General features: G+C 41.6%; 1 protein-coding gene across 8 annotated transcripts in view; it reads right to left on the reverse strand.

The window, feature by feature from the left end:
* Positions 1–9290: 9290 nt before the first annotated feature.
* The window catches only part of EYA1 (EYA transcriptional coactivator and phosphatase 1), a 151099-nt gene continuing 141827 nt past the window's right edge, over positions 9291–18562 (reverse strand). For all 8 annotated transcript variants that reach the window (XM_024739007.1, XM_024739002.1, XM_024739001.1 and 5 more), the window contains one exon: positions 9291–9371. In XM_024739007.1, the coding sequence (XP_024594775.1) occupies positions 9291–9371 (81 nt within the window). The remainder of the gene's footprint in view (positions 9372–18562) is intronic.

The following is an 18562-nucleotide window of genomic DNA, read 5'->3' on the forward strand; positions in this document are numbered from 1 at the left end:
CCACCATATCAGAAAATCTGGCTTCTCTTGAAATCTGGAAAACCTGACACCCTGAGCCAGCATTCCTTCGTGGCAACAACTGGGTAGAGCTGAGAGGCAGCTGTCAGCTTCGTAGAGCCCTGCTCTCTTCTGACCATCCCCACCTCTTCCCTCCGAGGATGAATGCCTAGGGCTCATTGCAGTATACTTTTTTGCATGTTTTTCTTCTAGTGTAGGAAAACTTTTCTGAACTGTCACTATCAAATCAGAAGAAGGTTTTGATGTTGTTGTTTTTAAATGAGAGGGCCCTGGGATTTCTATAATAGGTCTGAATCCCTCACCCACTTATATTACTTGCTGGCCCCTGTTGTCATTTGAGTTTGTAACCTTTGGTGAAATGAACTCTGGGCATTGGTGTGCAGAGCACATCTCTCTTGCCCTTCTATGAATTTCTCGCAGTAGGTAGAAAGCACTCCGTGAATGGTTATACATGACCATCCTATGTCATGCTTAATTTTTATAGCAATTTTGAGGCTCAATTTCTGAAACTGTTTTAGACGTCATGCACTTTCCCCCCAGCTTTGCTCTTCTTTCTTTTTCCATCTGTGAAACTCCCACCTGTTCCTCAGTACAGATTAAATGTTACATTCTCCTAGGAATCTTCCCAGAGCACTCATCTCCCCAGTGACCCCTGCGCCCAAGGCCTCCAGTTCATTCTGATCCTTACTGTTCAAGCCCAAATCACCCAACGCTGCCTTTATCGCAGCAGCCCACCCTGACTCCACCCTGGGGAACATGAACTTCTCGGGACCCAGACCCTGTCAGCACCTTGCACCGGGCTGGGTGTACAGGGGGTCTTGAGTACATGTTGAAAGGTGACGTGTCAAAGGGAACTATTTTTTCAGCATCTCATTTTCTTTAAAGCCTGTTGTTGGTGTCAGGCTGTTTGGAGCAGTCTGTTGTTTTTCCTGATTCCTGCATTTCCCTTTGTTTTTCATGGAACACGTAGCACTGATTTCCTGTAAGGCTTTGCAAATAAATATCAAGGTCAGGGGCTGGAAGCCTTGCTGGAGCTCTCATGGCACCTTTAGATTCCACTGGGCCAAGAAATGCTTTCAACCCCAGAGGGCAGAAGTTTTTCAAAACAAGACTGTTCCACTAAGGGCGTGTGCTTCCTCTATCAGTGCAGGCCCCCGCCCGCTTGCATTTTAACTACTTTGAGAAGAATGGAAGTTCTGCAAAACCTTTGGTATTTTTGAACCACTGAGTAGGCTAGGTGATGGGGCCTGCGGTGATTTCTCAGTGAGAGGTTGGTACAGACAGGAACATGGGGGGAGGTGGTGAAAGAGGCCCTTTCTGAAGAGCCAGCGGAGGGGCAGGGCCGCCTCCGCTCAGAGCCCCTCTCCCCTTCCTCCTCCGCGTGCTCACCGGGACTTTGATCCCTGCGACTTCAGGGGGCCCCTGTCCAGGCCGACTGCACGTCAGGGCTAGGGCAAGTACGGGGGGATCCTGTTCAGTGGTTTCGTTCTTTTTAACGTCCAAGTTGACACAACAAACCCTCCCTCCCTCCTCCTTCATACGCTGTCTTGATTTTCCTTCTCTTTCTTTTCTTTCTTTTCTTCTCTTCATCGTCGACGCTTTGCCATCCATCTGAGATGGGTGGCGTGCTTGTAAATGCAAGGGACACAGTCAAAGGGGTTTTGCATGGAAGGGCCTTGGAGAGGCCTCTGGGTGCCTGTTTCGTCTCTCCGAGGATGCAGCGTCCCTTAAAGGGAGGTGCGAGGAGTGAGCGTTCGGGGGACCCTCGTCCTCCTGCAGATACTGTTACCCGAAAACTAGGTTTGCCTCCTGGGGGGTGTTGAGCCAATAGACACAACCAAGCCAAAGACGGGGAGAAGGAAGGGTTTATTATTCCTTGCAGCCAGTAAGGAGAACCTTAGGGGTCTTTCCCAAGGCAGTGTCTCCCCAGTAGCAAAACTGGGGAGCTTTTAAGCTAAGGGTCCATGTATATTCATGAAGGGGCTTGAGCAGAGGAGAATTCAGCATAAAATTGGGACAAAGGTCGACAGAATCCGAACTTGAGTTGACTGAAGTCGGGAGGGTCAACTTCATCATTCTGTCCTCCCCAGGGTGGGGACCTTAGACCCTGCAGAACGCAGAGGTGTATTATTCTGTGTATCCCCTGAGGAGGCAGGAGGACTCTGCTTTGTCACTGCATATTGCTGGCTGGCTTTTCTCTCTTCCTGTATTCCTTTGTTCCCTAAAGCTCATTGATTACTGAGACCTGTTCAAGGACCAGCATGTGGCCAGGCTTAGATCACAAAATGCTGAGGCCAACATGGTTCCTCTTATGTCAAGAAAGCCATTTCTGGTTCTCTTTCTTCGGGGACCCCATAACCTATCTGCTTACAGCACTACAAAGGTCCTGTCCCCTGCCCCCTGCCCCCCAGCCCATCTCCAGGTTATGTTTTTGGAGGGTGATAGGAAGGGCCTCCTTGATAAGGAGTGATAAGGTGTGCCTCTGGGACACCTGCGAAATGGGTTCCATGTTTCTATCCCCAGGGCTGCCCTAGGACAGACCCTTCTTATATCTCACTTGGGTTACTGCAGCCGGCAGTTATTAAATATTTCTCTCTCTCATTGATCCGGAAGAGGATGAGGAACCTAGGAGCCTATCAGCATCTTATTCTTTTATCTCATCTAGGTCGATGAAAATGTCATCCCCTCAATGAGACCTGTTTCCCCAGCCAACATTCATTGCTGTCCCCTCTGGGCTTCTATCATAAGTTAAAATTCTTTGCAACGTTTGTCCCCCTAGATTTCCAGTGTCCTGGTCATCCAGTGAGGCCCTCGTCACATCTGCCTTTTCTCACATTCTCTTTGTTTCCCCACTAGATGGCCAATCCCCTGGGGACACCCCTGACAGCAGGCAGAACTCTTCACTTACAGGAGAAGCCCCCTAGATGCTTGAATGGAATCGAGTTGGGGGTCATAAGGATTTCCGGGGCATAGGCATGGCCAACCGGGAATCGGAATGGCTTGGAAGGGAAAGGCCAGGATCTGGGAACTCACACTCCACACATGGCCCAGCCTTGCTGGGAGTTGCCTTGAACGGAGGTCTTTCCCATACCTGGTTGGCCCAAAGCAATGGTTCTTTACCTTGACTGCTGCTGGAGCCCCAACCTAGACAAATTCAATTAGAATCTGTAGAGAGGGGCTCAGGGAGTTTTCAAGGCACCCAGGCCATTTCAACGGGCAGCCCATTGAGGACCGCTGACGGAAGGATATGAGAGCTTGAGGGGGCCTCCTCTCTTAGGGAGTTTCCCAGAGGTCCCTGCAGAGTCCTGCCAAATGGGGTGGCAGACAGAGGGAGGAGGTGGGGGGAGGAGGTGGACAGCACCAACATGGGCAACACCAGGTAGCTTATCTCCTTTCCCACCTCTGGGTCCTGGGGCTTTATGTCAAGCCACGAGACAAGGTGGGGCAGGCCACGGAGTGCTGGGAGCAGCAGAGAGGAGTGAAGAAAATCCATTTTCAGGATGGTCAGTCTAGCTATGGTCCCAGGCAGCCAAGTCCCCAAGTCAGACCAGCTAACAAACCCAGCCCAGAGCCACCAGGCGGTGTGTAGCTGCACACGCACTAGCTCTGGGCACACTTGGTCCCCCCATCAGAGAGTTCTCTCGGAAGGGCTTCCCTCTGGCAGGGCATCCGTTTTTCTTCTGTTGCCAATAAAAATCCCCGGCGCTGTTTTTTCTCCTTCGCTTCCTTCTATTGCTTCTGACAGAGTTTGCCAGTTAGCTGAGGTCAGGATTTCCTTTTTACAAACAACCTGCTTTCAGTCAGTGGAGCCAAAGGTTTCCTAAATTACAGACCCTTTCATTTCTTCTGCCACAAGTTCGCCTGTCAGTTTGGATAATTGCACAGACGGAGAGAAATGGAAACGTTTCTGAGAGACACGGAAAGAAAGAAGTGCTGTTGCTAACTGTCTCCTTTTGGATTGTCAGAAAACCATCCTGAGTGGGATGGACAGGGCGACGTGAGTCAGCTGAAGCTTCTGTAGCTGCAGAAAGAGAGTGTCGGGGGTCCCAGGGTCTGGAAGGAAATTTCTTACAGGTCTTAAATGAACACAGGCTGTCCGCGGCAGCATCTCCACATTGTGTTAAGCAAATGGCTTCCTTTATAGTCGCTCGAATTGGGGAACACCCAAGCCCTTATCCAAATGTTTTGAAAAGCAACTTTTAAAAGTTATTACAGAATGTATGTGCATTGGACATGTGTAAATGCTGATTGGAAGACAAATTTTAAACCAGTCTCTGGAAGGATGACATAGAATTGAGGTGCTGAGGTTTACAACCCAAAGCATTCAGACATCATTGGACAATTGTACCAACGGTGGACAGGATGCCAAATACACCTTGAAAATGGAAAGCCCTGGTGTGGAGCCAGGGAGCCCGGGGCAAAGCCAACTTCTGTTGACCTGAGAGCCCATGATCTTTTCATGATTCTGTGTTGTATCCAAGCGTCGCCTGGGGTTATGACTCTGCCTGATTTGGCTGTGACCTCTTGGACGGAGCATTTAACCTGAGTTTTGTAATCGGTGTAATAAAAGGGGCTCCGCTAGACACTCCTTAGGGCTAACATCTAAGTCTAGTTTAATGTGGAATCGTGGCCCCAGTGAAGGGTCCCAGGCTGTTTGTGCTATAATGCAGGAGGCTGAATGCAACCTGTTTCTATCCTCTTATCTTTCTCCTGTGAAAGAGGCATAGCCATGCTCGTGGGGAATAAAAGCACTAAGCCTGAAGTTTTACTTGGAAGTGAAGGACAGTTCACGCCCTCACCCCTCCCTCTCCTGGCCACTCTGACCCACACTCGCTGCGCTCCTACAGTCCTGTGGCCTTTCTTCCCTTCTCACCTTCCCTCTCGGCCTCTCTCCTGTGCTCCCCTTCTCCCCACTCTGCTCAGGCCAACTCTAGCCGGCAGGGCTCAGCTTCGGGGCGGCGTTTCCCGCCTGCCCAGGCTGCCCTGCTCTCCCCACCTCTCACGCCAGCAGGACCACTCACGGAAGCCTCCTTTATCATTGTGATTCTTTTTTAATAGCCACCATCCCAGTGCTTGAGGTCAGAAACTAGATGGCCTTTTTCATCCCGTTTCCTAGACTAGGTCAGAAAAATGCAGTCCCCTTGTAAATGGTCTGTGCCGTCAAAGAGCTGGTTCTTAAGTTGGGGAGAAAAAAAAAGTCTGAATACTTAGCATAGTAATGGGCAGCATTAAAAAATATGCCAAGCAGTGTCCCAAACACTTTACACATATTAACTTCCTTGGTCCTCATAATAACGGTCTGAAGTAGGTATTACTGTTATTCCCATTTTACAGGTGAGGAAACTAAGGCACAGGGAAGTTAAACAACTTGGCTAACTAAAATGGGAAGCTGGGATTCGAACCCAGGCAGTCTGCCTGCTGAGGCCAGGCTCTTAACCACTAGGTGTACTATCTCACAGTGCGGAGGAGACCCCTCACTCTGGGGGTGTCCAGACTCCTCTTGTGTCTCACTGCTCCCCCCATTCAACCCATTAGCCAAGTGCTGTCCTTGCTGTCACTAAAAATAAATCCAGGTGTCCTTTTCCCCACCCTAATCTGAATCTGGCTGTTGTTCTCCTGGACTGTCCTACTGGCCTGATGACTCGTTGCCCCACTTCTTCTCTCACCCTTCTTTAGCCCATCCTCCACCCAGCAGCCAGAGTGGTCATTCCAAAGTGCGTGTCAGATTGGGTCACAACCCTGTGTAGACCCCTCAGCGGCCATTTAGAATAGCGTCCAAATCCTTCACCAAGACTTTCCCCGTCTCCATTCCTTTCCCAGATCATCTCTTCTTGGACCCATGAGTGTGATTTTCACTCCTAAAAGACAGTAAATAGAAGTCTTCTCCTCTGAGGACCTTTGCCTATATCTTCTGCCCCTCATCTTCACGTGCTGCCTGCTTCTTAGCAAATGGTCTCAGTTCACACGTCTCAGTCCATCCTTTCCAGGGAAGCCCTGTCACCTACCCATATTCCCTGTTTTAATTTTCCACAAAGAATGTTTCCAACTGAATGCATCTTATTCACTCATTCATTTAGTAATTCATTTGTCTGTTCCCACCTACTCTGATGTAAACTCCATCCTCGTGAGCAGAGACCTCTTATCCTCAGCATCTCGGACAGCGGTGGGGGCCTGGCGAGCCTTTATTTAAGGGAGTAGTCTGGACGGCCAGTAAGACTATGGACATTGGGTGAGAGAAGTTCAAGAGAAGGTGCTAACACTGTGCGCCATGGTGGGAAAGAAGGTTCTACAGAGGTGAGGGCTCTGGAGCTGGACACGGTTTGGGTGGATTAAAGGTGGAGGAAGTCATTGATGGCAATGGGAGAGCTCTGAGCAGAGATTTGGCGGGGATGCTTACGGGCTGTTTGGCCCATTAAACAGCCCAGTCTATATGTACTGAAGGTTTGTTCCTAAGACTAACGAGAGACAACATTGGGAAGAAAGTAGAGGCTGTACTTGGAAACTCTAGAATGGCAGGTAGAGAAATTTGGGCTCTAATCTATGGTTGAAGGGGAGCCCTTTAAGCATTTTGGCCAGAGTGGGGGGTCACGTTAGAAGTGGCGCTTTAGAAAATCCATCTTTTGACGGTATGCTCTCCATTTTGCCTGTTTTCCATACTTTCTTCACCTGAGACCTAAAAGTCCCTCTGCTCCCCACCCCTGCCTCTCTTTACAGACATTCCCCAAACTTTTCATTCTCGGGTGTCTGAACATGCGCACACACTTCCTTAGTGCGTGCTTGTGAAAAACGAACATCCTGGGCCTGATAAATGAGTCCGACCACTGCATGTTTGATGGTCACGCGTTTGTATGTATGAATGTTGTGTTTCTAAGCTTAAATCCCAGGAGGAAGCAAGTTGTGCTGTTTTATAGCTCTTTGTCAGTGATTAATCTGGCCAAATCTTAGCGGTGTATGTTGTGGGCGTTCTTTGTAGATGAAGCTCATTTCTGTTGCTGTCCCTTGGGTATTTAAGTGGCTAAATCTATGCTCTGGCATCCAAGACACTTGATGCTGAATTCTGTTCTATACCAGATAAGTCTGAGCGGAGGTCTAGTTTATATATTTTCGGAGGAAGTAAAGAGCTTTTCCATTCATCTGTTCTTACAGTGATCAAAGAAACAGCTGTAATTTTTCTAGCTTAGCCCTCTCAAGGACTGATAAAGCCATTCCTACAGTTGCTCTGTACAACTTCCTTTTGTTGGACTATGAGTTTTCTAATGCAACCAAGATCCTGCTATTTCTTAGAACCAAGAGATGAAGAAAATACCGACAAGTCAAGGAGCTTACAGTACTTCACAAATCAGTTTTATTAATTTAAACACAAATTGAAGAAAAATTCTGTACACAGTTGTGGACACAACACAACACACCTTTATACAGTAAGGGTAAGATAAACTTTGTCTTTTCAGTCTGCAGAGTACAAAAATGTAAAATGGAAAGGCTGAAAAATTGTCGACTTCTGTTTGCTTCAAGCAAAAGAGGAAAAACAAACTGAATTCAATGATTAAACGATTTTGAGAAATTCACAACTGACTAATTCTAGCAGCAACATGAAACTTCAGAAAAGGATAGAGCAGCTCTTTAGCTACTTTGGGTCAAAGCTGGTGTTATTTTTTTCCCCCAATATATACTATTAAAGAAAATTCATCCAAAAAGTAATTTCATGACAATGGAAGGCTTTAGATGAGAGAAACTAGTGTCTAGATAAACTGATGGATCACTTTTGGAGAAACTTTATTAGGGTATTACAAAGGTGACAAATTTTATTTCCCAGGTTTATGCTTGTCATATAATACAGAATGGGGGTGAAGAGTAGCATAATTTTCTTGGTGATGATGACTGGGCTGTGTCCCCTGCTGGCAATGAACTTTCCTGGGAGGCTGGGGTGGGAGGTGAGTGTGGAGGAAAACAGAAGGAACGTGAATGTAGGAAGTAATACGAAGTTTTGCTGATTTCCAGATACGTGGTAATGTCCTTCCTTAAATATCATCTGAGCACATGAAAACTTTGCTAGTGTCCAACTCACGAACCATTTCATTAATAAAATATATCCATCATCTACATTCTTTCTGTGGGACGGAGCGTTTGAATAATCTTTTTCCAAGTAGTTACATATACTACATTAGGGTTGAAAATGAAAAAGTGAGGTTTTAAGAGGGCTTTTTTCCCCAAAATTATTTAAGACAGACACTGCTGTGTTCTTTTACCAAGGCCCTCCTAACAAACAGCATATAAAAAGAACTGATGGGAAAAAAAATTGGAAAACAAAATCTTATTGACACTTGACATCCATGCTTTTGGTCTTGACAACATGAGCTTAAAAAAAAAAATTCATTATCTACATATTTATACCCAGTACTTCGAGAAGGCACTGCACGTCTGTGCATATCCTGCCTCATACTTCACTATCAAGGCATTGCTACCTTTCAATATCATTTTCCTAAACAATATGTAAAAGAATCATCCATTATTACAAATTTACACCCAAAATTCTTTCTGTACATGATTGTCTCAGTGATGTACATATTATACGTTTAAATTAGACATATTTTAAACTACTTTGCAATGTGCTAAAATTCAAAGTACTTGCTGTGTCATGAGGCCAAAGCCTTCAGTCGCTTCTCTCGTCATGCTACTGTCTCTTCAGTTATTTGATGTCAAAAAAGTCTGTTCGCATGAATTGTATGGTTCCTGAATTATACCTCGATAAAGCTGGTTTTTTTTTTTTTTTTTTTTTTTAAGAAGTCTGTTCATAAATAAGTAGAGATGTACAGATGACCCTGGGTATGAGACACCAAAAAAGTAAACCTTTACAAGAAAATCCCCCCACTGGTAATCAGGAAACCCATTTCAGTCTTTGTTGTGCAATCAAGTTTGCTGTACTGGAGAAGCTGTTTAGGTCACACTGAAGATGCTAAAAACGTAAAGCGTCTGCGGGTCCTTTCTTCACAGGTTCGAACCATGTAGTTAATGTGGCCAAGACACGTTACACTGTGCTAGAACATTCTCATGGCTTATTTGCATTGGATTCACAGTACTAGAGTCAACAGCTGTTCTGAAGAAAGGGATGTGGTCCTTCATTTACCACAAGGGCAGAGGCGAGGACCCACAGCAGCTGGGCATCAAAATGTTGAAATCGCTAGTTTGGAGTCCGGCGCCGACTCGGGACTCAGCCTGCTGGATGTGTCCCTGGTCACAGGGCGGTTGTGTGGTTTCAAAGTGCTAGGGGGCTGTTACAGGTACTCCAGTTCCAAGGCATGATGTAGGGCCATGAGGTCCGAGTGACTGGAGACCCTCCAGAAGGGCATGGCGTGCTGCAAAGGGGCAGACAACGTGGTGAAGACAGAGAACACTCCCAGCACAGGCCCTAAAAGGCTGCGTTGGCAATCCAACATGCTGCCCACACCCCCTTATTCAGTACCGTGAAAACTGCCAGTTAAGATCTCAACATCACATCTGTTTAAAACACAAATTCAAACTTAATCCTCCCCTAAGAATACTGGACTGCATTTTAAAATGTAATTCAGGAGTCTGTTTCTTTTAAGAAGGTGATGGGTATTTCTTAAGCAGACCTACACTGCGACTTGAATGCCGATTTCAAGCTTCAAATAAAATCCAGTAGCTATGAACAAAACCTTGTCAAACATTTGACTTTCCAAATCTGGATCCAGTGCATTTTTCATGCTGCAAGTTTAAGCGGTTTTCCTTAGTTGGTAGTATTTTATGTTTTGCAAAACTTAATTTTACTCCTGTAAGAAGCAACTTTTTTTTTCATTTTTTGCATTGACCCTGAAACAGGTTTACCATATGGGAAATTTTAACTGAGCATCTAAGATAGTTTTTTGGTTTTTTTGGTGGTAGTTTAAAACATCTAGAAATCTAAATGATGGGCATGTTTGTGAAACACCTGAATTAACCAGAGACAAGAAAAGCAGCACACACACACAAAAAAGGTTACATCGTCCATGAGGGATAAAAACATGATTATAAACTTTACGGCTCAAAAAGCACTATACTAAGTATTTATGTATCAGCAAATTCTTTTTCTTGGTAAGAGAAAGATAATCATCACAGTTCAGAGAACACAATTCTATTAAGCCCACAGAAAACATTTTGGGTTTTTTCTACGCAAAAAATAATGTGAAGGCCTGAGTATAATTTGCAATTATAGGTCTAGGGAATTTTTTAAACAATTCACACTATTAGGAGAAGATGGCATGAAAGCAAACAGAATTTAGAACAGAGGAGTTTTTTGGGGGGACTGTCTGTAAGTGACAGTAGGAGCTACTATTTTTGTGCAGATCATATAGCTGTTATCCTGGGGATGCAAACTATTGTTACTTATTAACAAGTAATCTGCTAAAAACATATACCACAGTCCAATATCATATGTAGACCTTTCTGGATTCTATACTATTTTGGAGTATCTCTATCTTTGTTATCCTTCAATAACTGTCCAGAACCAAGTACTAGAGATTTCTTTTAAAAAATTTATGATGTTCCACTTGGCAATTTTAGATCATAAAAGTAGACTGTACTATTTTGCATTCATTCATTAGTGATTTTTCGCATTCACAGGCATGGTGTAGAAGACATCCCCGGCCCACCCTCTCACAGTCTGTGGGTGAGTAGCAGAAATGAACAACATAACTGATTCACTTTGTTATAAAGCAGAAACTAACACACCATTGTAAAGCAATTATACTCTAATAAAGGTGTAAAAAAAAAAAAAAGTTACAGTAAAAATACAAAAAAAGAGAAATGAACAACAACCATGAATGTTCACCTAAAAGGAATAGGCGGGGGTAATTCCCTTTGCCTGGGGAACTGGGAGAGACACTGGTAAGAGGAGGTAATAGTTGAGCTAGTTATGAAAGGCTGATCATTCAGAAGAGCACTGTAATGTCTCTGTGCGTGTGAAGGGGGCTGGGGCAGAGGACAAAGGAGAAGTTCATTGTTAGAATACTGGCTGTGTGAGAGAAAGACAGGGCTGTGACATTACCGGCTGTAGGAACCAAGTGGTGCAGGACCTGGTTAGCCCTGTTAAAGAGTTTATTAATAATAATGATAGTTATGATTTAGTGACTAATTAGTCACTAGTGACTAATTAGGGGAGTCAAACGTGTTAACAAGTAATTAGAACTAATATTGCAAAATAACATTTTCCCTAACTAAGCACGTACTGATGTGAAGCTTTTATGGATCTACAAGAGCTTCCCAGGGCAACTGGGTGCAAAGTAAACAATTTTTTTTCCTGAATCAATGTTTAGTGTGGAATATTTGTTATATGAAGACAGAGAGAGATGGTGGCAAAAGAGGAAAAGAAAAGCAGGTTCTAGAATGAGGAGACCTGGGTTATACTCTCAACTCTGACTTTTGTCATGATTCAAAGTCATGTTACTAATCTCCCTGGAGCCCCAGTTTGTTTATTTGCAAAATAAGGGTTTAGGGGAAATGACTCAGGGTTGCTTCTCGGTTTAATAAAGTCTATAAACTTTTTCATTAAAATATTCTATTACTTGTACAGCTCTGTAGCTACAGATTTGTAAAGTAATATACATACATATGATCCTACTGCCAAGAACCAGCAGGCAAGACATATCTGCTGAAACTATTTCATTACAATGTAAGGCAGTGTGGGACTAAGAATCAAATTGACCTTGCCAGAGAAATGAGGTAAGAAAAATAAATAAAAGCATCAGAATTGGAAAGGGAGAAGTAAAACTATTTGCAGATGACATGATTTTATATATAGAAAATCCTAAAGACTCCAAGAAAAAAACTGTTAGATCTAATCAATGAATTCAGTAAAGTTGCAGGATACAAAAATCAGCATTTTTACACACTAAGAACAAATGACCTGATAATAAAGTGATTCCATTTACAATAAAGCATCAAAAACAATAAAATACTTAAAAAGTGAAGGATTTCTACACTGAAAATTATAAGACATGGATGAAAGAAATTGAAGAAGACACAAATAATAAATGGAAAGGTATCTCATGTTCATGGATTAGAAGAATTAATATTGTTAAAATGCCATCTACGGATTCAGTGTGATCTCTGTCGAAATTCCAATGGTGTTCTTTTACAGAAGTAGAAAAAACAATCCTAAAATGTATACAGAACTAAAAGACCCCAAATTGCCAAAGCAATCCTGAGAAAGAACAAAGTGGGAGGCAACACACTTCCTGATTTCAAGCTATATTATAAATGTATGGTAATCAAAACAGTATGGTACGGGCATGAAAACAAACACATGGAAAATGGAACAGAATCAAGAGCCCAGAAATAAACCCATGTATATATGCTAAACTAATATTTTACAAGGGAGCCAAGAATACTCACTGGAGAAAAGACAGTCTCTTCAATAAATGTTGCTGGGAATACTGGCTATTCACATGTATAAGAATGCAACGATTAACTTGAAAAGGACTAAAGACTTAAATGTAAGACCAGAAACCATAAAACTCCTATATGAAAACACTGAAAAAAATGTTTGGCTCCTTGACATCAGCCTTGGCAATTATTTTTTGGATATGACACCTAAAGCAAAAGCAACAAAATAAAAAATAAACATGTGGACTATATCAAACTAAAAAGCTTTTGCACAGCAAAAGAAACATTTGACAAAACGAAAAAAACAACCTATGGAGTGAGAAAAAAATGTTTGTAAGCCATATATCTGATGAGGGGTTAATACCATACAACTCAATAGCAAAACAAAAATAATCCAATTTAAAAATTGGGCAGAGGACCTGAATAGACATTTTTGTAAAGAAGATATACAAATGGCCAACAGGTACATGAAGAGGTGCTCACCATCACTTCTCAGGGAAATGCAAATCAAAACCACAATGAGATACCAGCTCACGCCTGTTAGAATGGCCTTCATCAAAAAGTTAAGAGGTAACAAATGCTGATGAGGATGTAGAGAAAAGGGAGCCCTTACGCACTGTTGGTCAGAATGTAAATTGGTACAACCACTATGGAAAAGTGTATGGCAGTTCCTCAAAAAATTGAAAACAGAACTACCCCATGATTAGACAGTCTCACTTCTGGATATATACATGCCCAAAGGAAATGAAAACACTATGTTAAAGAGATATATCTGCACCCTCATGTTCATGGCAGCACTATTTACAATAGCCAAGACATGGAAGCAACCAAGGTGTCCACTGACAGATGAATGGATAAAGGCATTGTGATATATACACGATTGAATATTATTCAGCCATAAAAAAGAAGGAAATCCTGCCATTTGGGACAACATGGACAGACGCTGAGGGCATTATGCTAAGTGAAATAAGTCACATGAAGACAAATATTGTATGATCTCACTTATGTGTGGAAGCTAAAAAAACCAAAAAAACCGGAAGTCATGGAAAAGGAGATTAGATTTGTGGTTACCAGAGGCAAAGGGTGGGGGAGGGGAAATTGGATGACGGTGGCCAAAAGATACACATTTCCAGTTATAAGATAAACAAGTACTGGGGCTGTAACATACAACATGATGACTATAGTTAACACTGCTGTATGATATATGTGAAAGCTAAGAGTAGTACATCCTAAGAGTTCCCATCACAAGAAAAAAGTTTTTTTTGTATCTATAGGAGATGATGGATGTCCACAAAACTTATTGTGGTAATTATTTCACGGTATATGTTTCACAGTATATGTAAGTCACAGTATATGTATGTAAGGCTGTACACCCTTAAACTTATACAGTGCTGGATGCCAATTATATCTCAAGAAAACAAAGAATCAAAATGATCAGCGGTAAGCTGGAGAGGGTAAATTGGGCCTGTATTGACTTTGAGAAATGGGCACATTTGGTTAGGAAGATGGAGAGGGATGGGACTCCCAGTCAGGAGATGGTACGTGACAAAGGTGGGAGGCACAGAGTACTCAGTGTGGAGGAGATGGGGCTGGAATGGTGTGTTCATAACAAACACTAATAAGAAAGGAGATATTTTTTCCAGGTAGAAGTATGTTATGCAATGTAATGAGGCACTAAAGGAAGGATGGACTGGAGGTGTGGCTGGCTGGTAGCAGAGAAACTAGGCCAAGGAACAGTGGGAATGGAGTGGGTGCAACGGATGGGAGACACACTGTAAAGACAGAGTTCTTGCTAATGGGGGATGGTTTGGAGGTAGAGAACACCAAAGCAAATCTGAGTGGGCGAACTGGTTTGGGACAGTAGAATTCATCTGCTGATATGCAGGTGGATGAAATGGGATACCTACATGGAGAGAGTCCATCAGGTAACTAGAGCCAGGGGACTAAAACACAGCTAAACCACAAATCTTAACAACAGTGATAGCCTAAACTGATGGGTATATGATTAGTTTATCAAGATTAGCATATATTGAGAGAAGTGGGCACCAAGACCTAAATCTTGGGAAGTAGCACACGTTTTGGGATCATTAGAACCAAAATATTCCCTAATGATAAAATAAGGACACATCCTTTGTTCCTCTTGCCCACATGTGCAGCTTTCCAAATCCCCTTCTGCCAACTTTCCTCCTTGTCTGGTATTTTGCATTTATCCCTTCTGGGTATACATAAGATCAGTAATATAAAAAGCTGGGTGTGTGGACACATGTAATTTGAATATTGCTGAATTATTAAAAATGTATTAAGAAAATGTTTCAAAACCATAAAAGCACATAACCTTTGCCCCAGGTATTGCACTTCTAGGAATTTATCCCACAGATATACTTGCCCACGCATGAATCACATAAAGACCACTCACTGCAGAACTGTTTATAATAATAAACACTGGCAACCACTGAAATGTTAAGCCCCAGGGGACTCGTTAAACTACAACATATCAAGGTAATGGAATTGTGATGCGGCCATTTATAAGAATTAGAGATGCAGAGCTCCATGTACTGATATGGAATAACTACCAGGATATATATTAAGTGAAAAAAGCAGGCACGGAGAAAAAAAGTGTATAGTTACCATTTGTATAAGAAATAAAGAACAGATCTGTGCTTTCCTATGCATATATTATCTCTAGAAAATTTGCATATGGAGGTACAAATACTTCTCAAATTGTAAATAAAGAGATATTCTGAGAACTCATGAAGCTTACTGCACAGCTTTGCTCTTTGACTATTTGTATATCTGTGTCTCCTCTGGACAGGAGTGAGCTCTTTAAGAGTAAAGATGAAATCCAATTTAAGACCTGGCATACAGTATGTGCTCGTTAAGTTAAATGAACGTAATGGCTTTAGAGTAATAAAATTCTGTACTCAGTAATCCCTATGTCTCACTTAAATAAAACTAAAAGCAAAAACTTGCATTAAAAATGTTCTTTTAGAAAAAGAAGTTCTTATTTTTCTCCTAAATAAACTCACAATCAAGCATTATTAAGCAGATTCTCAGATTCATCTTGGGTTTCAGCAAGTTTTGGAATGCACATTGAAAATGGACATTTTTTGATGAAGCGTTTGTCATTATGCAGAATAATGGTGCTTGCCATCCCCCCTTCCCTCCATGTTATTCACAAGAGATTCATTTTAAGTAATTCTCTAAAAAGTAAAGTCAGAGTTATAAAAAAGGCTGTTTTTACTCTAGAAACCAAAACTGCTGTCAGTGTGAAGACTATTATTTACATTTTGATTTTTAAAAAAATCATACATAGGCCTAATTATTTTCACTTGAGGAATGTTGTATTAGGGAAACAAAAAATTTTATGGTTAAAAAAAATAAGCATGGCAGATTTTGACAACAAAGACATATATCAAAGAAAGATATCCACCAGTAGTGAGATGGCTTCTCTGAATGGTCTTTCTAGGAACAAAGAGGTGCTCAGAGAAAACTCTTACAAGAGACCTTTTTAGAATTTGTCCATTTCTTCTAGGGTGAAAAAGGGAAAGCATTTCCTCTAAGACCAGGAACAAGACAAGGATGTCTAGTCTCACCCCTATTATTCAACACAGTCTTGGAAGTCCTAGCCACAGCAATCACAGAAGAAAAAGAAATAAAAGGAATCCAAATTGGAAAAGAAGAAGTAAAACTGTCACTGTTTGCAGATGACATGATACTATACATAGAAAACCCTAAAGATGCTACCAGAAAACTACTAGAGCTCATCAATGAATTTGGTAAAGTTGCAGGATACAAAATTAATACACAGAAATCTCTTGCATTCCTATACGCCAACAATGAAAGGTCAGAAAGAGAAATCAAGGCAACAATCCCATTTACCATCACATCAAAAAGAATAAAATACATAGGAATAAACCTACATAAGGAGGCAAAAGGCCTGTACTCAGAAAACTGTAAGATACTGATGAAAGCAATCAAAGATGACACCAACAGATGGAGAGATATACCATGTTCTTGGATTGGAAAAATCAACATTGTGAAAATGACTATACTGCCCCAAGCAATCTACAGATTCAATGCAATCCCTATCAAATTACCAATGGTATTTTTCACAGAACTAGAACAACAATTTTTACAATTTCTATGGAAACACAAAAGACCCCGAATAGCCAAAGCAATGTTGAGAATGAAAAACGGAGCTGGAGGAATCAGGCTCCCTGACTTCAGACTATACTACAAAGCTACAGTAATCAAGACAGTATGGCACTGGCACAAAAACAGAAACATAGATCAATGGAACAAGATAGAAAGCCCAGAGATAAACCCACATACCTATGGTCCCCTAATCTATGACAAAGGAGGCAAGAATATACAATGGAGCAGACAGTCTCTTCAATAAGTGGTGCTGGGAAAACTGGACAGCTACATGTAAAAGAATGAAGTTAGAACAATCCCTAACACCATACACAAAAATAAACTCAGAATGGATTAAAGACCTAAATATAAGACTGGGCACTATAAAACTCTTAGAGGAAAACGTAGGCAGAACACTCCTGGACATAAATAGCAGCAAGATCTTTTCCGACCCACCTCCTAGAGAAATGGAAATAAAAATAAACAAATGGGACCTAATTAAACTTAGAAGCTTTTGCACAGCAAAGGAAACCATAAACAAGACGAAAACACAACCCTCAGAATGGGAGAAAATATTTGCAAACAAAACAACTGACAGGGCATTAATCTCCAAAATATACAAATAGCTCATGCAGCTCAATGTCAAAAAAACAACCCAATTAAAAAATGGGCAGAAGACTTAAATAGACATTTCTCCAAAGATGACATACAAATGGCCAACTAACATGAAAAGATGCTCAACATCACTAATTATTAGAGAAATGCAAATCAAAACTACAGTGAGGTATCACCTCACACCTGTGGGAATGGCCACCATCAAAAAAATCTATAAACAATAAATGCTGGAGAGGGTGTGGACAAAAGGGAACCCTCTTGCACTGTTGGTGGGAATGTATACTGGTGCAGCCACTATGGAGAACAATATGGAGGTTCCTTAAGAAACTAAAAATAGAACTACCATATGATCCAGCAATCCCACTCCTGGGCATATATCCAGAGACAACCATAATCTGAAAGGATACGGGCACCCCAACGTTCACAGCAGCACTATTTACAATAGCCAGGACATGGAAGCAACCTAAATGTCCATTAATGGAGGAACAGAAAAAAATGTGGTACATACAATGGAATATCAGCCATAGAAAAGAACAAAATAATGCCATTTGCAGCAACAATGGATGGACCTAGAGACTGTCACACTGAGTGAAGTAAGTCAAACAGAGAAAGACAAGTATCATATATCGCTTATATGTTGATTCTAGAAAAAGGGTACAAATGAACTTATCTACAAAACAGAAATAGAGTACAGATATAGAAAACAAAGTTATGGTTATCAGGGGGTAAGTGGTGGGGGAGGGATAAATTGGAAGATTGGGATTGACATAAACACAGTACTATATATAAGATAGATAATAACTAAGTAAGGACCTACTGTATATAGCACAGGGAACTTCACTGTGTATAGCACAGGGAACTTCACTCGATATTATGTAATGGCCTATATGGGAAAAGAAAAGAGTCTAAAAAAGAGTTGATATATGTATATGTATAACAGATTCACTTTCTGTACACCTGAAACTAATACAACATTGTAACTCAACTATACTCCCATAAAAATTTTGAAAAAAGATCTTTTTAGAATAACGTTGTTTTTTTAAAAAACAAAGGTATTTCTAACCTTTTCTCTTTGAAGGGTTTTTTTTTTTAATGATATGGATTATAGAATTAGATAAAATTACTGATGAAACTCCTGGGACTGTATTGCTAAAGAGAACAAAGGTGACAGAGCAGACTTCAACTGACCATAACAAAACAGGTAACTGGCAGAATACTTACTAGTTTTCATTTCCGGGCTTAAAAAAATAACTACCTCTAGCAAAAGAACATTATTTAGGGAGATGAAAGACATCTCTACAGGCAAGAGAGGAGAGTGTTGTATTAGATTTTTTAAAGGACATAGGAAATGAAGAGAGGCAGCTAAATGGTTAAAATTGATTTAGAAGAAATGCAAAATGTTTTGATTCACTGTTTG

The sequence above is a fragment of the Neophocaena asiaeorientalis genome, unplaced genomic scaffold (assembly GCF_003031525.2).
Source record: "Neophocaena asiaeorientalis asiaeorientalis breed wild unplaced genomic scaffold, Neophocaena_asiaeorientalis_V1.1 scaffold299, whole genome shotgun sequence".
NCBI classification, from domain to species: domain Eukaryota; kingdom Metazoa; phylum Chordata; class Mammalia; order Artiodactyla; family Phocoenidae; genus Neophocaena; species Neophocaena asiaeorientalis.